This window comes from Nerophis ophidion, linkage group LG05, assembly GCF_033978795.1.
Source record: "Nerophis ophidion isolate RoL-2023_Sa linkage group LG05, RoL_Noph_v1.0, whole genome shotgun sequence".
NCBI classification, from domain to species: Eukaryota; Metazoa; Chordata; class Actinopteri; order Syngnathiformes; family Syngnathidae; genus Nerophis; species Nerophis ophidion.
The window spans coordinates 33,615,993-33,641,864 of NC_084615.1; the positions used below are offsets into that span (position 1 = coordinate 33,615,993).

A 25,872-nucleotide genomic window follows, 5' to 3' on the forward strand; every position below is an offset into this window, starting at 1 on the left:
GTGAAAATGACTGATCTAACTCGTGTTTCCAACACAGTCATCACATTAAAAGTGGCCCTTTTTTGTAAAGAAGATCGGCATATTTTGAAGCATTTTTTTTGTAGTGTGGGAGTTTTGAGGTGTCTGCTTATCAGGGCCGGTTCATGACATAAATACAAATGGTTGTTTAGGGACACAACCAGTAGGGTTGCCACATGATGATGGCCTGGGCTTTTGTAAAGATTCGAATATACAGTATAAAATATGACATCAATAAATTTAAGATAAAAATAAATGTTGCTGTCAAAAGTCAATAATAAGGTTATTTGACTCAAATAAGAGTGTGTAACACAACCTACACCTCCTTGCAAAAATCCAAAATGGTTCTTTCCTTCTGGTAGCAGTAAAAAAGCATTGAACACTTCACTGTTCACTAAACACAGCCATTACAACGTCGTCAAAGCTTACCTTTAAAGCATTCACACAGAGCAACATTTGTCAACCAGGACGAGGTGAAAAGACATTGGGTAAAAACATGATACATCTATTTGTGGCAGCGTTATACAAAGTTAGGTTTAAGTTTGACTTTTGCATATCATAGCACATAATTGTGGTGCATTCGGTTCAGTTCAGTTCAGTTTAAGTTTATTTCAAATATGCTTATGATACAATGTAATGCATCACATATTTCCAGTTTTTTCATTACAGCACGTCCGGAAAGTAACCTTCTAAAAGTTTGGAAAAGGGGCATCACAAATTTCTTTATGAATCATTTAGATGCATCAAAGATAATAAAAGTTAAACTAATGGTATATTGTTATGATCATTATTCACTAATGCTAATCCTACATGAATCAGCTAATCTATACCTTACACTATAAAGTAAATGGAAATTTGACAGAATTATAATTGTGTTCAAGTAAATAATGAAAGGTTGTATGGTTATTAAAGTTCACATTCATGCCACTTTGTGCTGAATTTGTCAACATTATATTGTAAACGAAATACCCCAAAATCAGGCCTTTAGTGTCAGCATCTTGTTAGCCATGGTCTGGTGATTTTCTGGTGAAGACGGCTCCCGTGATTGTGCTTGTTCACCTGGCTCCTCTGTGCGTGTGTGAGTGTGTGTGTGTGTGTGCATGTGACTGATGATGGGAGTAGGTGGGTCATTGAGGCATTGTTTTTAAGTCTGCCAAGCACACCGTGTTGCATTTTATTTTATGTACAAAAAGTACTTTATAAATAAAGTTTAATTGACGGATTGATTGATTGATTGATTGAGAAACAAAATAACACCAGATAATTTTGGGGGGGTTGAGGATATTTAGATATTTAGTCAGCAATCTGCTTCCCGTAAAAAGGCCTAACGACGCCACTGGTTTAAATGCTTGATAAAACACATTATTGATGAAGAAACTGAGACATAAACATGTAAATATTGTGGGCTTTCTGATCATGTGTGTGTGTTTGTAAAACAGGGTGTGTGTGATGCGTCAGTGCAGTAGCACTGTGTAGAAATGCTTGTAGTTAGCGCATGTTGCATTTTGCATGTTGATTCTGCCTGCTATTGTCTGCTTTCAGCTACTGCCACCGGCTAGCCCTCCTTACGGGGGGTGAAAAGAGGAGCCGAGCGCGTAAGCCTCCTCTTGCCGGTTCACAGCCGCTCCACTACCAAAACTCCTACAGTGCTTCTTTGCGGCCACACACGGTAACTGGGAGCTTGCGGTCTCAGGCTAAACTGTAGGGGATTCCAGAGCAGCAGTGGGCCCCAGATGCGAGGTATGCAGGCCCACCGTTGCGTGGACACACACTGGCATCCGCCAACCACTGCCCCACCTATAGTCAAATAGTCGTCATCACCCCTCGCCTCCACCCACTGCCTTGTGGTATCTTTAAGAGAAAGAAAGGCTATGGGAGTAACCCAGACAGAAAATCAGGAGTGGAGCCCCTGAGGCGGCTGGGTGTCATTGCTGACCCCCTGCCGGCAGCTTCTGCAGCCAAGCCGATGCCAGATGAATTGCCTTGATTTCCTCTGGGCCACATCGTCACGGCCGAGAGGGGGATCTTGATGACTGGGCAACACAGGATCTCCATATTTTCTGCCCAGGCAAGCGCCACGGAGAGGTCACTCCAGCCTTCACCCAAAAGGGAGGAAACAACACGAAAGCTGGCAGTCCTAAGCTCCAACCAATTGGCGCCAGCTATGACGGGGGGAGGAAGAAATCTCCCAGGCGCACCCTATCGTCACTACTGACGGACGGACGCCTGTAATAAAGATCATGACCCGGAAGCACAGTAGATGTGCTTGGGTCATCCCAATGTGAAGACTGGCACATGTATAGAAGGACGGAAACAATTATTGATGGGTGGGAGTGCATTCATGCAAGAGGAAATTGGTTTACAATCATCTAATCTATATACTGAATGTTAATACAACCTTGATATCAAAAACCTTATTAAAGCAATTTTCCATAGAAAATGTTGGAGACATTACAACCTGCATGCAAAAACCTTATTTAAGTTTTTACATGTGTTTTAAAAGGCTAGTTTTAACAAAATAAAGGCAATAATTATTTTATAGTGAATGGATACACATTAAGTGTGTATGTAGTGTCGTTACTTTAGGTTAAGGGTGTGGTTGGGGCCCTCCAGGAGTTTAATAATAATAATAATAATAAATAAAGAATATTAAAGACCATAATGGGGTTACAAACTAAATTTTGTTTAGGGCCACACAAAACCTAGGGGCATACCTGCTGCTTATGAATCAACTTTATCATGTATGTCAGTTGACAGGATGGCCAAATCAGAAAATATTGTAAAGTCTACTCTGTTGCAGCCTATTCCAGCGGTAAGTGAGACGTTTGAACATCTTGTGGACTGTGTGACTTTGCCTTGTGCAAAATCTGGGTGTAAATTGATCCTCACAGGTATGTGTCTGAGCACCAGATATCCTGTTACCATTCCACTCAGGTCAACAACAGCTAAGGCAGTGGTTAAGGAGTTGTCACACTTTATTGCAGTATTTGCCTTTCCAAAGACAATTCAGAGTGACCAAGGGTCAAATTGTTCGTCACATATATTTCAGTGCTAAAACCATTAAAAAGGAACTGCCCATCATTCACAATCCTTATGTGAGATAAGAATACACGTTTTCCTCTTTCCTTTTCTGTGCATTCTAAGTCATAAAAAATGATAGCAAGAGGTGGCGAACAATGCAGGTAATGGGGATATGATCTATTTTGTTTATAAAGATTTCTAAAAACCTTGAACAGTTTTTTTTATATATATGCTGCAAGTTTGTCCAGCATGTAATGTAGTAGCAAGCACATTAATGATAACATGTAATATTTACAGTATTTTGCTAATTTTAAGCATTACCAAAACCCAGGCCAGCCGGGAGACATAGTCTTCCCAACGTGTCCTGGGTCTTCCCCGTGGCCTCCTACCGGTTGGACGTGCCATAAACACCTCCCTAGGGAGGCGTTCGGGTGGCATCCTGACCAGAAGCCCGAACCACCTCATCTGGCTCCTCTCCATGTGAAGGAGCAGCGGCTTTACTTTGAGTTCCTCCCGGATGGCAGAGCTTCTCACCTTATCTCTAAGGGAGAGCCCCGCCACACGGCAGAGGAAACTCATTTCGGCCGCTTGTACCCGTGATCTTATCCTTTCGGTCATGACCCAAAGCTCATGACCATAGGTGAGGATGGGAACGTAGATCGACCGGTAAATTGAGAGCTTTGCCTTCCGGCTCAGCTCCTTCTTCACCACAACGGATCGGTACAACGTCCGCATTACTGAAGATGCCGCACCGATCCGCCTGTCGATCTCACGATCCACTCTTCCCTCACTCGTGAACAAGACTCCTAGGTATTTGAACTCCTCCACTTGGGGCAGGGTCTCCTCCCCAACCCGGAGATGGCATTCCACCCTTTTCCGGGCGAGAACCATGGACTCGGACTTGGAGGTGCTGATTCTCATTCCGGTCGCTTCACACTCGGCTGCGAACCGATCCAGCGAGAGCTGAAGATCCCGGTCAGATGAACCCATCAGGACGACATCATCTGCAAAATGCAGAGACCGTTTGGAACCCCTCAACGCCTTGACTGCGCCTAGAAATTCTGTCCATAAAAGTTATGAACAGAATCGGTGACAAAGGACAGCCTTGGCGGAGTCCAACCCTCACTGGAAATGTGTTCGACTTACTGCCGGCAATGCGGACCAAGCTCTGGCACTGATCGTACAGGGAACGGACCGCCACAATAAGACAGTCCGATACCCCATACTCTGAGCATTCCCCACAGGACTTCCCGAGGGACACGGTCGAATGCCTTCTCCAAGTCCACAAAGCACATGTAGACTGGTTGGGCAAACTCCCATGCACCCTCAAGAACCCTGCCGAGAGTATAGAGCTGGTCCACAGTTCCACGACCAGGACGAAAACCACACTGTTCCTCCTGAATCCGAGGTTCGACTATCCGACGTAGCCTCCTCTCCAGTACACCTGAATAAACCTTACCGGGAAGGCTGAGGAGTGTGATCCCACGATAGTTGGAACACACCCTCCGGTCCCCCTTCTTAAAAATCTAGCTGTAAACACTGATTGCATTGTTGCATTTTTTTCACATTTCATGAACTTACATTCATATTTTGTGGAAGTATTATTCAATAAATATATTTATAAAGGATTTTTGAATTGATGCTATTTTTAGAATATGTTTTTAAAAATCTCACATACCCCTTGGCATACCTTCAAGTACCCCCAGGGGTACGCGTACCCCCATTTGAGAACCACTGCACTAGTGGTCAGAGGAGCCATGTGAGCAAGGTGATATTTCACTATGCCAGAATAGTTCCTTGTGTTAGTTTTTAAAATAACAAAGTCACTCTAACTTGGACAATACGCAGGTCAAGGCATGTAAATTGAGTGTTGTTGGAAGTTTTTTTTATTGCTTTATAACTTCTTACTAGCAGTTTTTTTTATTTATTTAGAACACACATAAGTATTAGAAGTACCTGTGAAGCACTAAAAGTACCTGGGAATCCACTTGAACAGAAAACTAGACGAGAAGGACAGCAGCAAAGCAGTATACAAGAAGGGCATGACCAGACTGGATACTTCCTGAGAAAGCTTGGGTCCTTAAATATGTGTAGCAAGCTGTCGGAGATCTTCTACCATTCTGTGGTAGCCAGTTCCTGTACTTTGCTGTGGTTGGCTGAGGGAACAGCACCAGCAAAACTGACATAAGTCGGCTGGACAAACTGATACGAAAATCCGGCCAAACTATTGGCACGCAGTTGGCGGCGTTTGTCTCACTGAATGACAGCAGGACACTGGACAAACTGCTATGCATCATGGGCAATCATGCTCACCCATTCCACCAGACAATTAAAGGACAGCGGCGTTCACACTCCAACAGGCTTCTCCAGCTTGGTTCCTATTGTGAAAGCTACAAGAACTCCTTCAGTCCGCACTCCGTCCAGCTGTACAAACACTCTTAGTACGGTAATAGATCATTGTTGTCTATTACTAATCTGCATTAACGTTTCCACACCTTTCTTTGTTCATAATGTATATTTAAGCTGTAATAAGGGACAAGCGGTAGAAATGGATGGCTGAATGGATTTACTTTTAATTTATCTATTTTTTTAAGATGTCCCATTCTATTGCTGCTGTTGTTATTCACAATCTCTTTCGTGTTGGTCGACTACATTCAATTTATCATTTAATCCTCTTTTTGTGCCCTCGACAGTGTTTAGTTATCCTTTCCTTTTGTTTTGTAATTGAGCTACTGTTTAAAATAATTTCCCTTGAAGATAAATCAAATGTTGTCCAAGTCTAATAAGGATTGTGGATGATGGGCAAAATCCCATAAAAGTGCAGTTACTCTTTTATGATAATTGCTAAACTATTATAAATAAAAACTGCTAATTTAGCAATACATAGACAAGTGATTAATTAGTAAAATATGATACACTGTTTAAGGTTCTGAATTGTTGGTTGATAAATGGAAATTATTTTGTTGCATTCGCAGTGTGTATATTTCCTTGGATGTTGGCTTGAATTTCTCTCATTCTTTCCTCACTTAACTTTCAATGTGTTGCTTTTTTTCCTTGATGGGTCTCGTTGGACCTGGCGGGCCCGTGCACCAAATCCCAGAGTCTGCAGGGACTCGGTGAAGTAGCGTTGTGTTGGAGACACGCATAGCATCACCAATAGCTTTGCGTCGCCACCTGGAAGATGGAAATTGAAAGTTGGTCCAACATAAAAGTTTTTTGTTGGAAGTCTTACTACCTATGGCGTCCTTGAGCAGGTGTGTGAGCTTGCTGTTCCTGTAAGGGATGTGAGATCTCTGCTCGGCCAGCGCACCAAGGACGTCTGAGAGGGCAGAGAGACTGCGGTTGATGCAGGACACCTCCCACAGGGCTGCGCCTGAAACTCTAGTCATATCTGACGCACACAACTTTGTGGTAAGTGTGTGTTTAAGTGTACATAAGACGGGTATTTCTACCTCCTCACCAACACACTCACTCCCTGCAAGGTCCACAAACTGCAGCTTGGTCTTGAACACAGCCCGGGTGGTGCCCAATCTTGGGGAGGTGCAGGGAGACTGTGACGGGGAAGGACAAGGGGAAGAGGCGGGGCTTCCAAGGCAATCATCCCGTGGGCTCCACCGCTCCTGTGTGGGGTGTTGCATGCTCTTCTTGGCGCTCTGCAGCCTGCGTGCTAAAGGAGGAAGAGCACATGGATGAAGGTCTCGCTTCAAATCTCAGAGAGAAAGTAACATTCTCACCCAGGGCTCGAGCATTGGGACTCTTGGAGGAAATAGTGAGCGTGACAATGAGGTGGGAACGTGAGGAGTCGGCGTGCACTAGGGTGGGACAATGAGCTCTGATCTTCACCACTCTGCTCATGATGTGCGTCACGTCACAAGTATCACTTACAGGCCTGCAGAAGGAAGAACAGTCAGGATGCTTCTTAGGTTGCATTGATTTCTATGTTGGAACTTGAGTTAACATTTTATTGTATTTTTTGAAGGGACAATACTTTTGAAAGTACACTTATACACACTGCTACCTCGGTTTTCGTACACCCACGCAAAAGATTTCGTATACCGTCTCTGTTACCTTCATCATCTTCGTCTTCAGCTTGAAGGTGCGTTTGGGCTATTTTTACTTCACATGCTCATGTTGAAATTCAGGATTCATGTAGCCCAAGACAATGAAAATACCAGTGGGCGTATCAATTGAAATATCGATCGATGGGTATTTGTATCGGATTGATACTAGTGCGTTGGGATGGATACTTTTATCTGCAGTTTATTGTCCACGCAACTTGAAAATTTCTGATATTTTTGTTGTTTTGCTGACATTTTTATATTTATGATCTTGTTACATTAGTTTTTTTTTAGCTTTTGCATGAGTGACTTTTTCTAAAATTATTGTATGTCCGTCATAAAAGAATTATTTTTGATGAATTGTATACTATTACATTGCTTTACAGTGAAGTGAATTATACTTATATAGCGCTTTTCTCTAGTGACTCAAAGCGATTTTACATAGTGAAACCCAATATCTAAGTTACATTTAAACCAGTGTGGGTGGCACTGGGAGCAGGTGGGTAAAGTGCCTTGCCCAAGGACACAACGGCAGTGACTAGGATAGCGGAGGCGGGAATCGAACCTGGAACCCTCAAGTTGCTGGCACGGCCACTCTACCAACCAAGCTATACCTCCCTTTCATGTTTATTTTGCATGCAATTTTTCCAATGTGTTTAATCGTCTTAATCTAACAAACTAGAGGCAAATTCACTAAATTATACATTGATCATGACATTTCAAATCAAATTAGGGTGCACAATAAATATCAAACAGATAATTATTGTCCAATATGAGGAATAATGATGTCACACGGATACATCTGATAACATTAGAAACAGCTTAACAACAGATGAATAAATACAAGAAAATCATTACAATAAATCAAGATTACCTGTACTGTGCTATAGGTGGGTTATGGTGAGCAAATCAAACGCTCCTTTTCTCCCACTCATGCTGTGAACTTGCCTTGGGCTCATTGTAAACAAAGATGACATCAATCGTGTGGGACATCTTTACTGTTTCAGAGTAAGACGTTTCGCATGCAATTCACACCATTTGTAAAGAATTCCGTTCAAGTGTCAAAATGTTCAACGCATTTAGGACATGCGGGCTCATTCAACAAACATTCCGTGATATTACCGGTTTTAGAGTAATTCATAATTTTCATAGATTTTTTTTTTTTTTTTTTTAATTTTGACTACTCCTCCCAATTTTTGCAACTAATGCAAACCATTCCACCGTTAAAGCATTTGTCTTAGTTAGGATAATAAAACTTTGTATTTTTAAACCCCAAAACTTCCCACTTTTTACAGTATTCATGATTTTCCAAATATAATTGGACAATACAATTAGTACTCTTCCCACCATTGTCACTTTCTGTTGCCATTGTTTTCACCCTGAAAATCACATTGAAGGCAAGTTAATGTTCCACACTATCGTAAAATACATTTATTTAGTCTGAAATTAGCAAAAAAGCAATCTGGGTAATGAGGTAATTTTGACCTATTACATTAGGATTAACCATTGGCAGTAGGGGTGTGGTAAAAAATCGATTCGAATATGAATCGAATCGTTTACGTTGTGCGATTCAGAATCGATTCTCATTTTTTTTAAATCGATTTTTTTAATTAATTTTTTTTTATTTTTTTTAATCAATCCAACAAACCACTACACAGTAATAACATAACAATGGAATCCAATTCCAAAACCAAACCTGACCCAGCAACACTCAGAACTGCAATAAACAGAGCAATTGAGAGGAGACAAACACGACACAGAACAAACCAAAAGTAATGAAACAAAAATGAATATTATCAACAACAGTATCAATATTAATTATAATTTCAGCATAGCAGTGATTAAAAATCCCTCACTGACATTATCATTAGACATTTATAAAAATAATAAAAAAGAACAATAGTGTCACAGTGGCTTACACTTGCATCACATCTAATAAGCTTGACAACACACTGTGTCCAATGTTTTCCCAAAGATAAAATAAGTCATATTTTTGGTTCGTTTGATAGTTAAAACAAATTTACATCATTGCAATCAGTTGATAAAACATTGTCCTTTACAATTATAAAAGCAATTTTTTTTTTTTTTATCTACTACTCTGCTAGAATGTCAGCAGACTGGGGTAGATCCTGCTGAAATCCTATGTATTGAATGAATACAGAATCGTTTTAAATCGGAAAAATATCGTCTTTGAATCGAGAATCGAATCGAATCGAAAAAATCGATATATTATGGAATTGTGACCCCAAGAATCGATATTGAATCGAATCGTGGGACACCCAAAGATTCACAGCCCTAATTGGCAGCCACATTTGTATTTCAATCAATAGTCCTCTTAAGGCATAATTTGCAATAATTTAATGTCAGTTTATTTAAACATTATAACTGTGATTTGATTGTGTTTTTGTAACATACTTTATGAGAAACTTCACATTGAAGTAATTTTGGAAAGGCAAACATCTAATAGCAAAATAAGAGGAAGAGGAAGACAAAAGAAGGGGAATATACGGTAGTTATTCCGGGGTAAAGGAAGAGTTGACACTTGACAAGTACAATTATATGTTTGTCATACAGTAGTATGTACAGATAGATACAGATAGACGACCAGCTGTGTTCTTACTCCTGTGTGAGGGAGGAGACCTGGCTGGAACTGCAGGATGTAGAGACGCTTTCCCGGCGATGGACTGCGCTGACGTTTGGTTGGTCGTCCCCAGACAGCAGGTCCAACACATCGTTGTTGTACACCTCGATCACCGACATCTCCACCGTGTGGCTGGAGGGAGGCTTCTCGGAGATCAGCCTGCCACATAGGTTAACTTGCTAACTTTCATTCTAACTTGAACACCTGATGAGATTACAATGAATGGATGTTTTACCGAAATAACTCCGCGGAGGCCTTGAGAATGACTCCTTGCTGCAGCCCTGAGCGGCTGCCAAACGCAGGTGATCCCATCATAGTGTGAGTCTTCCCACTTCCTGTCTGCCCGTATGCCATAATGCATACGTTGTAGCTGCAAGCGTGCATGAATGAATGACTCTATACACTACACTTGTGTTGCTGTTTGATAGGGGTGTCCCGATCCAATATTAATATTGGTCCGATACCAAAAAAACAAGTATGGGATGATATCTGTTTGTACCAAAAATCTACGATACAAGCGCTGCGATACAAGCAGTCCTGCTGCGCCCGTTATCATCTAAATAGGTTGTATTCAGGGCTTCACGGTGGGATAGGGGTTAGTGCGTCTGCCTCACAATACGAAGGTCCTGCAGTCCTGGGTTCAAATCCAGGCTCGGGATCTTTCTGTGGGGAGTTTGCATGTCCTCCCCGTGAATGCATGGGTTCTCTCCGGGTACTCCGGCTTCCTCCCACTTCCAAAGACATGCACCTGGGGATAAGTTGATTGGCAACACTAAATTAGCCCTAGTGTGTGAATGTGAGTGTGAATGTTGTCTGTCTATCTGTGTTGGCCCTGCGATGAGGTGGCGACTTGTCCAGGGTGTATCCCGCCTTCCGCCCGATTGTAGCTGAGATAGGCGCCAGCGCCCCCTGTGACCCCGAAAGGGAATAAGCAGTAGAAAATGGATGGATGGATGGAGGTTGTATTCACCTGACCTTACATCCGGCTCATTAAATATGCCATGGTCAAGAAAGCGTCTGCGGTCAAAGGGTTCTGGGCGCATTTTGCCTTTCTTGAAGAAAAATGCCCGGCAATGCATTGTTTTAGGCAATTGGAACCATCCAAATCGTGAAAAAGATCTAAGTTTCTTTGGAGTTCCTCGAGAGATAATCAAGATGGGCAAAAGAGTGCAAGATTTTTTGAAACGACGACAAGAAAAGTCTCTCAAATATAGCACTCCAGTCCAAAGGAGCAGAGTCAAAGAACCCACGAGTTTACAGTAATCACTTTGATAGATATATTTTTAATTTTCAGTATTTCCTATTTACGTATTATTTTGATACTGTTTGTATGTTATCTTGTTTTGGAGTTCTTAAAACAAATTTTCGTGACGAGTGTTTCGTAAAGCACTAACTCAACGAGTCTAAATAAAAGAAAGCAAATGTGAGATAAACCTAAAAAGAGTTAAGCTTTTACAAAAGGCAGCAATCATAAACAAAGCTTTTAATACAAACAGAACTTTGAGATCTATAGTTATATTTTGGTGATGACAGGGAAAACCATGCATACTCGTAATGACACAGGCAACATCAACAATGCAACATAGCTGAAACTTACTCGGTCATGCAGTTATAGTGAACTGTAATTACTTTGCCGCCTTTCCTTAACAACCAGCCAGGTCTTCAGTGATGTATTTATTTATCTTAATGAGTGGTTAACATAATAGGAAAATAAAAACAGTAAATCAAGGCTATCGAGTGGTACTCACAGTTTGTTTGCTAAGTCGCATCCTCGCAAGAGCACCAGCTAGTTGGACATCTGGTGAACGCAGTCAAAGGATAATCCATGAGATCACTCGACAAATCTTATTTTGATCACGTACAGGGATCGATTCCAATGCATTGTTGGTTTTTTGCTCTTATCTGCTTTTAGCGCTAAGATCTAGACCCCTTGCGTACTTAGATAATGTGCATGCTATTTGCTGCACAGTAGCCATGTTGGTTTGGTTGACCACGACTTCCGGTCAAAAGTCATGAAAATGAATATAACCTATACCTACCAATAAGAAAAAAAGGTTTGTATTTAAGTGAAGTCACTAACAAAAGGTAAAAATGGTAGGCTATAGGCTACAGGGAGCAGCAGCTACACAACAGCTAAGCACACAAGCTAGACATACGTAATAAGTGTTCTTAATTTCACACTATTTCAGTTTAAACAATATAAACAGGAGTCAATAATTATAGTTGAATATTACTTACAGATAGAAGTCTTAAAGGCAGAAAAGTAATTAAAAGTATCCAGTAACAAGCGTGTCCACATCCTTTGCCTTCCTGCGTCAAGAGCTTAAATTAATTATTGTGGACTCAAGGTATCAGCCAGAAAACTTACCACTCCACTACAACTAAATGGCATCATAAATTAATTCCAGACTCTTAATGATAAATCATTTAATGTTTTTATTTCCTACCATTGTTCTCAGTTTGACTAATTTCACTTTATCAAGCCCTCTCTAATATTACAAAATAAAAAAATGTATGTATGATTAAGGCTTCACGGTGGCAGAGGGGTTAGTGCGTCTGCCTCACAATACGAAGTTCCTGCAGTCCTGGGTTCAAATCCAGGCTCGGGATCTTTCTGTGTGGAGTTTGCATGTTCTCCCCGTGAATGCGTGGGTTCCCTCCGAGTACTCCGGCTTCCTCCCAATTCCAAAAACATGCACCTGGGGATAGGTTGATTGGCAACACTAAATTGGCCCTAGTGTGTGAATGTGAGTGTGAATATTGTCTGTCTATCTGTGTTGGCCCTGCGATGAGGTGGCGACTTGTCCAGGGTGTACCCCGCCTTCCGCCCGATTGTAGCTGAGATAGGCGCCAGCGCCCCCCGCGACCCCAAAAGGGAATAAGCGGTAGAAAATGGATGGATGGATGTATGATTAAGGCTGATTAACCTAATTAATAATTAACTAATTTACTCAGTTAAGGATCCAAAATAGAAGTGAAAAAGTTGTACCGGGACACTCCTACCGTTTGACACTTACCCATCCAGCACAGATGTTAAGAGAGGCTTGATTTCCTCAAATACAGTTTCCTGGGAATCTTCTGGGCCATGCACCCTGGAGGAATCAGAACACTGTGATTAAAACATTAAAATGACAAGTTTATACGATTTTTGTACCTCTCAAACTCAAACATCTTGCTTTGCGCTGGCACTCCCGCCTTCATGCAGTTGACTACCACTGTGTCCTGGAACACACCAAGAGTACGTATGTGAGGACGTGTAAGTGTAGGAAAGTTTAAATGCCGATGATATTTACATCACTGATCGCATGCACAATTTGCTCCGAGGACACCGGTCTGAAAGTGAAGACCATCATATTAACAAACCTATAACTCAACAATGTTTTTTGGGTCTAAATACGCACCCTGACCCAAGAAGCGGGGACTGGACTTGGTCGAAAGGTAGAAGAGGACGCACTCGGCAGTGGACACGGATGTTCCCTCGGAGCTCCTGCAACACGAAAGTGTTCCCCCTAGTGTCACCTAACACTTGATGGACGCACTGACCAGACTTGTCCAAGACCCACCACCAGCGTGTTATGAAGGTCTTTCCTTCTCTGCCTCTCTGCGTTGCACTTCACCCGCTCCTCCTCCAGAGAGTGCTCCAGAGCCGTCAACTGAGCCTGTAAATCTGCACAGAAATAGTTCACAAGAACAAGTTAACAAACGATGTGGTCATCTACATATAACATGAGGAGGGATGATATACTGTACTATTTGGCGCTGTAATGCTGAGGTCAACATTCAAGACAGGACTACTTTAGTTCACGTATTCATTCCTATGAGGCTAACAGACCAAAAAGAGCAACCATGTTATATGGCAAAAACAAACAAACTCAGGCTAAAACTATATACAAATTAATAATAAAAATAATTCAAAAAGAGGCATTAACAAATAAAATGCAAAACAGGAACATTAAAAAAAAAAACAAGTACAAGCGACAGTATTATGGCCCAGACGCCACACTCTGTATTACATCATATTGTAGCAGATTTTAAAACAGCAAAATTGCACGAAAAACAAACAAAAGATGTATGAACAAATCAAATGCAAAAAAGGAGAACTTTTAAAATTAAACAAGCTATTATAGCACAGACATCACACTTTATAATATTGCATCATTATATATATATATATGTGTGTGTTTATATATATGTATGTATATTGTATACAGCATGTACTGTAACTGTATCGTTGCATATTCTCCACATGTATGCACATTTTCTCTTTACACCAATGTATTTGTACTGCTTGGTTGGATTTCAAAGCATTTTTATTCAGTGTGTAATATATGAAGTTTTACTTCATCGATTATGATTCAGAAAATGAATAACAATGTGTCGTCTCCTTGTGGTTGGGGTGTGATGAGCAGGTAAAGTATTGTTAAGCGGCAAAAAAGTGAAAAAAAGGTGTATATTGCTACTGTGGCACATATATCTACTTAATACCTGCATTATCCTTTCCATCCTTTATAACTGAGCTACCGTGTGGAACAATTTCCCTTGTGGATCAATAAAGTTTGTCTAAGTCTAAGTGTAAAGTTTGTGTGGGCGTTGCACACATTTACACCCTTACTTTGACTCTCATCTCCTCTGGATCCTTTCAGAGAACAGCTGCTCTGTTGTGTCAGCTCCTTCTGAAGCTGCTTACTCTGCTCGTCCAGCTCAGTAGCAAAACTCACATAGACTGCAAAAACCTCACTAAGGCACTGCTTCAAAGCCTGACAGCAGCAGCACAAAAGAAAAATGTCAATTGAGCAAAATGTAAGAGCATCGTATCTCCAATTAGTGTGTACAGTATTCCTTGTGTTCATAATATACCTGGACGTCAGAAATGAGTTTGACAATTGCTAAGCAGGTGATCTTCTTCTCCTCTTCTTCTTGTTGTTGACGTTTGAGGGCTTTGGTGTTTTCTTCATGTTCTTGATGCAGTTTCCCCAAGGACTGAAACATTACATTAAGTTTCATTGGAGCTTGCCCTTATTATTGGTATCTAACTATTTTGTACTCAGTGCATCCAGAAAGTATTCACCGCGCTTCACTTTTCCCAAATTTCGTTAGGTGACATCCTTCTTCTAAAATGAAATAAATTCATTGTTTTCCTCAATATTCTACAAACAATAAATACCCCATTAAGGCAATGACAAAATATTTTTGTATATGTATTTAGCACGTATAGTATAACTAAAAAACTATTAAATCCAAAGTACATAAGTATTCACAGCTTTTGCTCAATACTTTGTTGATGCACCTTTAGCAGCAACGACAGCCTCAAGTATTTTTTAATACGATGCCAAAAGCATGGCACACCTATCTTTGGGCAGTTTCGCCCATTCCTCTTTGCAGCACCTCTCAAGCTCCATCAGGTTGGATGCGAAGTGTTGGCTTTCATCCAGGATGTTTCTGTACATTGCTGCATTCATCTTAGTCTAGTCAGGGAGGAGACCAAGAACCCGATGGTGACTCTGTCAGGGAGTAAAAAGTTTGCCAAAATGCACATGAAAGACTCTAAAACTATGAGAAACAAAATGATCTGGTCTGATGAGACAAAGATCAAACTCTTTGGGGTGAATGTCAGGCGTCATGTTTGGAGGAAACCAAGCACCGCTCATCACCAGGCCAATAACATCCCTACAGTGAAGCAGGGCGGTGGAAGGACATCATGCTGTGGGGATGTTTTTCTGTATCAGTAACTGGGAGACTAGCCAGGATAGAGGGAAAGATGCATGCAGTGATGTACGGAGACATCCTGGATGAAAACCAAAGAGATTAAGAGGTGCTGCAAAGAGGAATGGGCGAAACTGTCCAAAGACAGGTGTGCCAGCTTGTGGCATCGTACTCAAAAATAATTGACGCTGTTATTAAAGTAAAGTACCAAAGATTGTCACACGCACACAAGGTGTGGTGAAATTTGTCCTCTGGATTTGACCCATACCCTTGTTTATCCCCTGGGAGGTGAAAGGAGCAATGGGAATCATTTTTGGTGATTTAACCTCCAATTCCACCCTTGCTGCTATCAAGCAGTGAGGTAATGGGTCTCATTTTTATAGTCTTTGGTATAACTCGGCAAGGGTTTGAATTTACAACCCACCAATCTCACGGCGGACACTAACCACTAGGCCACTGAGTAGCTGCCACAGGTGCAGTATTGAACAAAGGCTGTTTTTTTGTTTCTATTAAATTTGGAAAATTAAAAAAAAAATTAAAAATCACATTGTCGTGTAGACTTTTGGGGACAAAAATTTATGTATTCACTTTGGAATAAGAGGATGTAACACGACAAAATGTGGAGGGGTGATCAAGGGTGATGGATCAAATGCAGAAAATAATTTAGCGACACCAAGAGTGTGTGACAATCATTGGTACATTAACTTTAACTTTAAAAAGTGAAGCGCGGTGAACACGTTTCAGACGCACTGTACATATACATACATTCATACTGTACATACGTACATACATACATATATATGTGTGTGTGTGCGTGGGCAGTATAAACTACAGTAGTTGTTACATTATTTTTAATACAATATGTCTTATAAAGAAAGTGGTTTTTAAGCTTGTAAATTGAGGTTAGGGATGTAACAATATAATAGTTACATATCACAGTTATGGTGACCAAAATATTATTGCGGTATTGTTGACTATGTAAAAAAAAGTATTTATATACACACTGAAATCTTTAAACCAAGTTATTTTTTAAACATAACTATAATAAATAGACATTTAGAAAACCCACTAGTTTGCTTGATTTGTGTTTATTATATGCTTCACTGATTGTTTTTTAGTGTTAAGCTTTTATTGTTTTGATTTGTACTGTACAACTTTAAGATGTGTTTAAATAAAACGTGTGTTCCACATAAAATCTATTATTATTATGTATTATTTCTGGTAGGCGTTTCGTCCTACTCTGTTCTGCAGTACTTAAACGCACCGTAAAACACCTGCGTATCTTTTCCTCTGAGGAAAGATCGATCACTCTGAGATACACTAAAAGATCACAGCTTGTAGGTTCAATGTACACAATTGAATAGTTTAGTTGCTCAAACAGCAATGTGTATACATAAGTTTGGATTGGAGTATGTTGTTTCTTAATAGGGAACAATGTTGATGGCTCTTGCTTTCATGTTGGCGCCAGTCCGACTGTGAGTTTATCAAAGTGCACTTATCAATCTCGTTTTTTGGGTAATTTTCATTCAAAACCGTAATATCTACCTTCAAGAGTTTTACCGCAGTCATCATTATTACCGCTTATCTTTACATCCCTTGTTGAGGGACTAATGTATTATATATTACAAAACCCAAAACCAGTGAAGTTGGCCCATTGTGTAAATCATAAATAAAAACAAAATACAATGATTTGCACACCCTTTTCAACCTATATTCAGTTGAATAGACTGCAAAGAAAAGATACTTAACGTTCAAACTGGAAACAATTATTTTTTGCAAATATTTGCTCATTTGGAATTTGATGCATGCAACATGTTTAAAAAAAGCTGGCACAAGTGGCAAAAAAGACTGATAAAAGTTGTGGAATTCTCATCAAACACTTATTTGGAACATCCCACAGGTGAACAGGCTAATTTTGAAAAGTCGGGTGCCATGACTGGGTATAAAAGCAGCTTCTATGAAATGCTCAGTCATTGACAAACAAGGATACTGCATACGTACTACAGTCCATAGTATTATCATCAAAAGGTTCAGAGAATCTGGAGAAATGACTGCACACAAGCGATGATAACACAGACCTTTGATCCCTCAGGCGCTACTGCATCAAAAAGCGACAGTGTGTAAAGGATATCACCACATGGGGTCAGGAACACTTCAGAAAACGACTGTCAGAAACTACAGTTGGTCGCTACATTTGTAAGTGGAAGTTAAAACTCTACTATGCAAAGCGAAAGCCATTTATCAACAACACCCAATAACGCTGCCGGCTTTGCTGGGCCTAAGCTCATCTAAGACTGATGCAAAGTGGAAAAGTGTTCTGGTGTCTGACGAGTCAACATTTCAAATTGTTTTTGGAAACTGTGGGTGTCGTGTCCTCCGGACCAAAGAGAAAAAGAACCATGTTATAGGCGCAAAGTTCAAAACCAGCATCTGTGATGGTATGGGGTGTAAGGCATGGGCAACTTACACACGTGTGAAGGCACCATTAATGCTGAAAGGTACATGCAAGTTTTGGAGCAACATATGTTGCCATTCAAGCAAAGTTATCATGGACGCCCCTGCTTAACACATGCCAAGCCATGTGTTACAACAGCGTGGCTTCATAGTAAAAGAGTGTGGGTACTTGACCCGCACTCATTGAAAATGAGTGCCGCATTATGAAGCGTAAAATACCACAACGGAGAACCCTGACTTTTGAACAACCTTTGCTGTACATCAAGCAAGAATGGGCAAGAATTCCACCTGAAAAACTACAAAAATTGGTCTCCTAAGTTCCCAAACGTTTACTGAGTGTTGTTAAAAGGAAAGGCCAAGTAACACGTGGTAAAAATGCTGCTGTGCCAAATTGTTTGCAGTGTCTTGCTGCCCTTACATTCTAAATTAATGATTGTTTGCAAAAAAAATCAAGTTTCTCAGTTTGAACATCAAATATCTTGTCTTTGCAGTCTATTCAATTGAATATAAGTTGAAAAGGATTTGCAAATCATTGTATTCTGTTTTCATTTACGAATTACAGAACGTGTCAACTTCACTGGTTTTATACTCTCCTGCCACTTTACCCACCTCGGTTATCAAGGACCTTCTTCAAAAATCGTTTATGTAAGAAGAGTTTTCTGTTTTTAGCAACATTATTCACCCCAATGTTTTGAACTGAAATTTGGGGCCATTTATGTCATTTTTAGTTCCTGATTTTGCCCACAGGTCACCAGTTGAATAAACCTCCTACACAAATCGTCTTACCTCCGCAAGCCTTATATGAAGAATTGCATTTTCCGTCTCCAACTCCAGTATCCGTTCTTCTTTAGTCTAAAAACACAATTAATTATCTTATTATTTTAGCAAATTATTGTTAAATAACAATTTTGAAAAAAAAGCAATTCAGTTGCTAATTTTTTTTTTTTCGACGCCTACGCCACTTACTCTCAGTTTGTGTTCCAGCAGGTGGACCTGGTGAGCAAAAACCTGGTCACGGTTCACAAAAAGAGGCATTTTATGAGGTTTAAAGAAGAAAAGAAAGTAAGGATTAGTCTTTCAAGTGTTAGCAGACGCTCAAACGGTCTCCAAATGTCATCTAATCCGATTAGAAACGTCCAGGAACAACTCACTCGTAATTCTCTTCACCTGTCTCGACAGCCTGCTATAAATAATACTTGACGGTGGGTTTAACAAAATTTAATTTGATTAAATATGAAGAATCACTTTTTAAAGTTAAAACGAACTAAATACAGCGAGGTTAAAAAACAACAACAAACAAACAAAAACACACACGTGGTTTTGATGGTTATATAACACCAGAGGGTAGCAGAGTGCAGAGATTGAAAACCAACAAAGAAGATAATAACTTCCGTGTTCGTCGTGGCCGACTGCTTTAAACACTTTTTAAAAGGTGAATGTAATTTTTTATGCTTTTAAAAATGGACAAAGTGAAGGACAGACGACGGGAGAACACAAGTGTGGCTACTGAGGTAATATATGTCATTTTCAACTTGTTTTTAGTTTAACGCGATTTTTTTTTATACGCGATACAAAAACTCCCATCAGATAACATCAAACCTACTACGACTGTTTCTTTGCTATGTTCACGCGAACAAAAGTCCGATGCTTATTGCTGTCTTTAAAATATATTCTACGAGTGTATTTTAATTATCTGCTTTTAGATCGATCGCTTGGAGGAGCGACGGGCTCGTTGCCAAGACAACCTGGAGAAGGCGGAGTTTCGAAGCAGGAAGAAGTTGTCAGAGGAGGAGAGGTGAAGATGATGACGGAGATCATCAATAATCTATCATCAAAAAACTATTATAAACTGTAATCTGATACCCAAGAATATACAACAATTATTTTCAACACAACAGAAGAGGAGAAATATAAAATCTTAGAGAAAATTATCATTTTTAAAACATTTGTACGTATGTACAACCCTTAAATGCCTACTGAAATGAGATTTTCTTATTTAAACAGGGATAGCAGGTCCATTCTATGTGTCATACTTGATCATTTCGCGATATTGCCATATTTTTGCTGAAAGGTATTAGTAGAGAACATCGACGATAAAGTTCACAACTTTTGGTCGATAAGAGAAAAGCCCTGCCTTTTCTGGAATTCACAGACGATGACGTCACCCGTGTGAGGGCTCCTCACATCTTCACATTGTTTATAATGGGAGCCTCCAACAAAAAGAGCTATTCGGACCGAGAAAATTACAATTTCCCCATTAATTTGAGCGAGGATGAAAGACTCGTGGCTGAGGATATTGATAGCGAAGGACTACAAAAAATAAAATAAAAAAATAGTCTAGAAAAAAAGGCGATTGCATTGTGAGCGATTCAGCAGCACGACAGAAGTTCCGCTGATCTCCAGTAAGAAGCTACTTTTTACCAAAATTTTCTCACTGAAACTGGCCGGTTGACAAGTGGTCGGGAACCATGTTTGCTTGACCGCTCCAATCCATAGTAAATCTTCACCTCCGGGAATATTAAACAAGGAAACACCATGTGTTTGTGTGGCTAAAGGCTAAAGCTTCCCACCTCCACCTTTCTACTTCTCCATTATTAATTGAACAAATTGCAAAAGATTCAGCAACATATATGTCCGAAATACTGTGTAATTGCGCGATGAGAAGAGACGACTTTTAGCCGCTAGTGGTGCTGGGCTAATATGTCCCCTCCAACTCGAGACGTCACGCGCACGCGTCATCATACGCGTCATCATACGCATCATCATTCCGCGACGTTTTCAACCAGAAACTCCGCGGTAAATTTAAAATTGTAATTTAGTAAACTAAACCGGCCGTATTGGCATGTGTTACAACGTTAATATTTCATCATTGATATATAAACTATCAGACTGCGTGGTCAGGAGTAGTGGGTTTCATTAGGCCTTTTTGGCTGAGAGCCATACAAGCCAAATATTTTAAAAAGTATTTCCGTGAGAGCCATGTAATATTTTTTTAAAGACTGAATACAACTAAATGTGTTCATTTTTAAGGAAGACCAACCTTTTTAGAGTATAATAAGTCTCTTATTATTTTTTAATAACATTGTTATTCTGAAGCTAACCAACAATAAATAAAATAATTCTTACCATTAATGCGACTTCTTGAACAGCTGCGGTAGAAACCAGATGGATGGATTAAAATGCATGAGAATGTTTTATATTTTGAATGTTATTTTTGACACTGTGATTACCAGCGTAATTATTCATTACTTACAGTGTTAACCAAGGTCAGCTAAGATTTATCTGAGAGCCTGGTGCAGTCATCAAAAGAGCCACATCTGGCTCTAGAGCCAAAGGTTCCCTACCCCTGCCTTAAGACCTTCATTATATCAATATGATGTATTAAATTATGGAATGGATTAGGCAACTGAGTCAATGTACTAATATGATCTACTTCAGTAAACACTTCAAACCTAAAGTGTTTACTGAGTAAATAAATAATGATGAATGGGTTGCACTTGTATAGCGCTTTTCTACCTTCAAGGTACTCAAAGCGCTTTGACACTACTTCCACATTTACCCATTCACACACTGATGGAGGGAGCTGCCATGCAAGGCGCTAACCAGCACCCATCAGGAGCAAGGGTGAAGTGTCTTGCTCAATGACACAACGGACGTGACGAGGTTGGTTCTAGGTGGGGATTGAACCAGGGACCCTCGGGTTGCGCATGGCCACTCTTCCACTGCGCCACAAAGAAGAAAGACCATGATAATCATTCTGAATATATTTCATCCATCCATTCATTTTCAAGATAATCTTACTCATCTCACCATATGAAATATAATTTACTTCACCAATTATTTATTTATTTATATTGTTATTACTTATGGAGTATATTGTGACTAAATTGAGAACAGGAAGTGAACAAAAGTTTTAGCAACTGCAATGTAAATGAAAAGGGGTAGAATTAAATGAGCTCTGCTTCTTCCTACTCCTTTTCAAACATGTTGAATAGAGAAGCTGGAAATTGTGATGTATCATGTTGTATGCATGCATGTTCCAAATAAACTCAACTCAACTCATGATGCACCAGTTGATGCAAGCTACTTTTGTCCTTTTCTGTTTTAACAGGCAAGAAGTGGAAAAAGACATGGCGTTAATAACTGAGAGCGTGAAAAAATTGGGTATGTTGCGTATGGTTATTTACATACTACACACATGATGGCCACAACATTAGGCACACCTACATAAGTCGTGCAGTATTTGCTGGTTTTCAACTACATGTTTAGGATTTATCACGGTCCTAGTTTGCATTGATGTAGAACGGCATTCCAAAGCCATATTGAGCTGCAAAATATACACAAAACCTTATTGCAACCTGCAAATGTAACAATGCTAAGCATATTGTTTTAATAGATTTTGAATAATACACATGGGCACATTTCACTTACAGTAAGGTCAAAAAAATAAATAAGCAACGATTTATGTCATCAATTTGTCATTAAGTCCTCTAATGAAGACACGATAACTACAATAGAAAACCTATTAGTACACCAAAAGTTACATATTATATGATTGTATATATTTTAAATCAGGCTCAGAGGTCCCACGATAATGTTAGAAGAGTTTTATCCAAAATATAGCTTTGATGCTAGAGTTGAGAAATTATTGGGAACCCACACTTTTTTTGTGGGTCTGTAGCTTTTATGCTAATGAGCTGTTTGTCTATGCATATACATTGTACAATAGGTACACATGTATTTGTGCCTCATACCTGGGAGAATTTTGCGTGGGACTGTCTAGGACCGGCTGCAGTGTTTAGTGAAGTACCATGTGTGCGCAGATAATACTCTATCATCGCTCTCTCTTTCGGACTTGTCTGGTCGGTAGTGCATTTTTCACACATTCTTCACTCATGCTTAAAGTGAAGGATGAGGCAAAAATGCGGTAGTGCCTGTTGTAACTCTGTACTTGTCCAACATAATAGATGCCATATAGTATCACATACGGCAGGGGGCCACGCATGGCAGCAACATTAGCTACAATGGTAACATTACATTTTAATAGCAGAAATATAAAAATAGGAAATTAAATTACAATAAAAAAAATAATAATAATCAAACTTACAGGTTTATATAGGTGGCTAACGGATAGTTGGCAATGCTCCAGTGTAGGCCTGGGCAATTATTTTGACTCGGGGTCCAAATTTAGAGAAATAAAGTGTCTGGGGGCCAGTACACTAATACAATACTTTACAATAATGTCTGATTGATACCTAAAACGTTATGAAAGACCGCCTTAAAAAAAGAATGGATTTTTTTTTTTTTTTTTTACTGAATGTACAGTATGTACATGAAAATAGATAGTGTGATTTACAATTTTAACTATGAATGATAAAATACTGAATATTGACAACATATGAACGTCACTCCCCCTCTCGATTGTCTAATTTTATAATCAAGCCAAACGCAACAAAATGCAACAAGCACGACAAAATATAAACGCGATGGGTAAAAAAAAAAAAACACCTACGATCCGATATATCTAATGTATCATTAAGCTGTAGAACTTTGTAGTAAAAATATCCATCCGTTTTTGTCCCTGACACCCGCATTTCAGGCTCGCTCTGGAAATGCCCCCCACCCACACTGTTTGGTGCCTCGTCTGAGCTGCTGTGACTTGGATGACCATAGTAACTAATTAGATTACCATAGTAACCAGTATGTCATGCAAAAGGGGCAGATTCCAACCATTGAAATACTTTATATAGTTCAAGACTTACGGTCATTTGAAAACATCACTGCACATCATAATGGCAGTTAGAGTTTGAAGATCTAAAAAAAATATTTGGAATGTCCGACGGGGCCAGGTTGAAAAGCTTAATGAGGCCTTAATTTGCCCAGGTCATCTCTAGGGTATATTTTAAGATGTGGTGCAAAACCTGAAGAAGGTTGGCATCTTCAAACTGCCTCCTAGGACACACATCACCACTAGCACATTATAAAAAAGTCCACTTTACATTTTAGGGAGCCTTTAATGTCTCAGTTGAATTGCTAGATGAAGATATGAGATTGTGCAGGTGTACCTAATGTTGTGGCCACATGTACATTGTTGTCATCCACCAGACAAGGAGTTACAGATGTTACGCGGTGAAAACAGGAAGAACACGATGCTGTCGGTGGCCGTGCTGGCGGCTTGCGCTCTCTTCTACTACATCTTCATCTACGACGACGACGCCCCATGACACCAAAAGCGGGTTTAGTCTCGCTTGTTAGTGTGAATGGCCTGCAGTGTACAGGACTGACAACTCATAAATGAGACCAAACTAAGTGCTAACGAGGGTTGGTTAGTGCCTACTTTCTGCCTCTAGATGGCATTATTGTCACTTGTGTGACCTTTTGAGCATGTGCGGCTTTTTTTTTTTAACAAAAGGTAATTTTGTAACATAAATATCACCAAATGAGCTTAGCATGAAGTAAATGCATATACTACATGTGCATGCTTCTTGTTTTATTAAAATCATATTGACATTGAAAGAGAGACAGCGCTAAATAATGATCAGAAAAATATTATTGTTAATTAGCTTATTTTTCTAGTTGAGATTGTATTATATTAGTCATCTGCAGTGCATTACTTGGAGGAAAAAAGAACAGCATTTATTTTCCCATCAAAGCCATTTGCAGCAGTAAGCAAGCACGGCTCATTAAATGAGTCACTGCGTCAAGAGAAGCCAGAAATGGTCAACATTTAATTGGTTATCTTCAAAAATGGACATAAACAGGAAATTCTATGATAGATCTATGTTTTTTTTTGTTTTTCAAAATCAGAAATAAAGCGTCAGCCTCCACGAAAACAACATATTTTTAGTCTTTCTCCGACGATAATGCAGGACATCAGCATCTGGCCTAATGTCATCCTTAACAGATTTTAAGGGTGGAGTTTCTGAAAATGCTGCAGGAAATTGCAAAATAAGTTAAGCACCTTCCTTGCTTGGGCTATCCATCCATCCATTTTTCTACTGCTTGTCCCTCTCGGGGTTGCGGGGAGTGCTGGAGCTTATCCCAGCTGCACTCGATGATGTTCTATAGATTGACCCACTGAATGCTTAATAAAAATATTTCAATGTATTTGAAATAAAATAAGAAATTATGTGGTTTTTTAAAAGAAATGCATTAGTTTTATATGAAATATTTATCCAACTTCTTTCGCTTATCCGATATCAGGTCGTGGGGGCAATAGCTTAAGCAGAGAATCCCAAACTTCACTCCCTCCAGCCACTTTGTCTTGTTCTTCCCGGGGGATTCGAGGCATTACTCCAACGTGTCCTGGATCTTCATCGTGGCCTCTTACCGGTCAGACAGGCGGCAAACATCTCCCCAGTGAGGCATTAGCTGGTTTTTGTCAATGTGGATGAGCAGCGGCTTAATTCTGAGCTCCTCTCGGACGAGAGCGCTTCTCACCCTATCTCCAAGGGAGGGTATTAATGTTGATCGACCAACAAATTGAGAGCTTTGCCTTCCGGCTCAGCTCTTTCTTCAACACGACAGATCGATATGGAGTCCTGATCCTCCTGTTGATCTCACAAACCACTCTTCCTTCACTCATGAACAAGAATCTGATGTACTTGAACTCCTCCACTTGGGGCAAGATCTTCCCAACCCGGAGATGGCACTCCACACTTTTCCGGGCGAGAAACATGGCTTCGGACTTTCAGGGGCTGATTTTTATCCCTGTCGCTTCACACTCTACTGCGAACTGATCCATTGAGAGCCGAAGATCCTCGCCAGATGAAGCCAGCAGGACCATTGGCGCTGATCCCGTGGGTGCTTCGAGACCCGAACATCCTTGGACAATGCCAAGCACCTATGTGGGATTAATGGCAATTTTCAATCTTTAAGATAATTTTGGAAAAATCAATCTTGTGGATAATTTGGTGGCGAGTTTGGTCCATTTTATAAAATAATAAAGCCACAAATTATGTAGGATATTAACTTCGC

The 25,872-nt window shown here is 40.0% G+C and overlaps 2 protein-coding genes across 4 annotated transcripts in view; one reads left to right on the top strand and one right to left on the bottom strand.

Annotated features, from left to right (window-relative positions):
• Positions 1-19,541, bottom strand: part of kif25 (kinesin family member 25) — a 28,994-nt gene extending 9,453 nt beyond the window's left edge. The window contains exons 1-15 of one of the 3 annotated variants that reach the window (XM_061900607.1): positions 18,862-19,541; positions 18,682-18,747; positions 14,596-14,718; positions 14,351-14,495; positions 13,302-13,405; positions 13,140-13,225; positions 13,032-13,071; positions 12,893-12,960; positions 12,756-12,830; positions 9,974-10,108; positions 9,718-9,897; positions 6,774-6,928; positions 6,512-6,706; positions 6,275-6,430; positions 6,071-6,213 (exon numbers count right to left, since the gene is read on the bottom strand). In XM_061900607.1, the coding sequence (XP_061756591.1) occupies positions 6,071-6,213; positions 6,275-6,430; positions 6,512-6,706; positions 6,774-6,928; positions 9,718-9,897; positions 9,974-10,108; positions 12,756-12,830; positions 12,893-12,960; positions 13,032-13,071; positions 13,140-13,225; positions 13,302-13,405; positions 14,351-14,495; positions 14,596-14,718; positions 18,682-18,747; positions 18,862-18,930 (1,740 nt within the window). In that variant the 5' untranslated portion in view covers positions 18,931-19,541. Of the gene's footprint in view, positions 1-6,070; positions 6,214-6,274; positions 6,431-6,499; positions 6,707-6,773; positions 6,929-9,717; positions 9,898-9,973; positions 10,109-12,755; positions 12,831-12,892; positions 12,961-13,031; positions 13,072-13,139; positions 13,226-13,301; positions 13,406-14,350; positions 14,496-14,595; positions 14,719-18,681; positions 18,748-18,861 lie in introns of all 3 variants that reach the window. The other 2 variants (XM_061900608.1, XM_061900605.1) reach the window with 2 other exon arrangements.
• Positions 19,240-25,021, top strand: ccdc167 (coiled-coil domain containing 167). The gene is made up of 4 exons (XM_061900613.1): positions 19,240-19,406; positions 19,599-19,690; positions 22,007-22,059; positions 24,001-25,021. Exons 1-4 carry the CDS (start codon positions 19,344-19,346, stop codon positions 24,117-24,119), a joined length of 327 nt encoding a protein of 108 aa, XP_061756597.1. The 5' UTR covers positions 19,240-19,343; the 3' UTR covers positions 24,120-25,021.
• Positions 25,022-25,872: the final 851 nt, after the last annotated feature.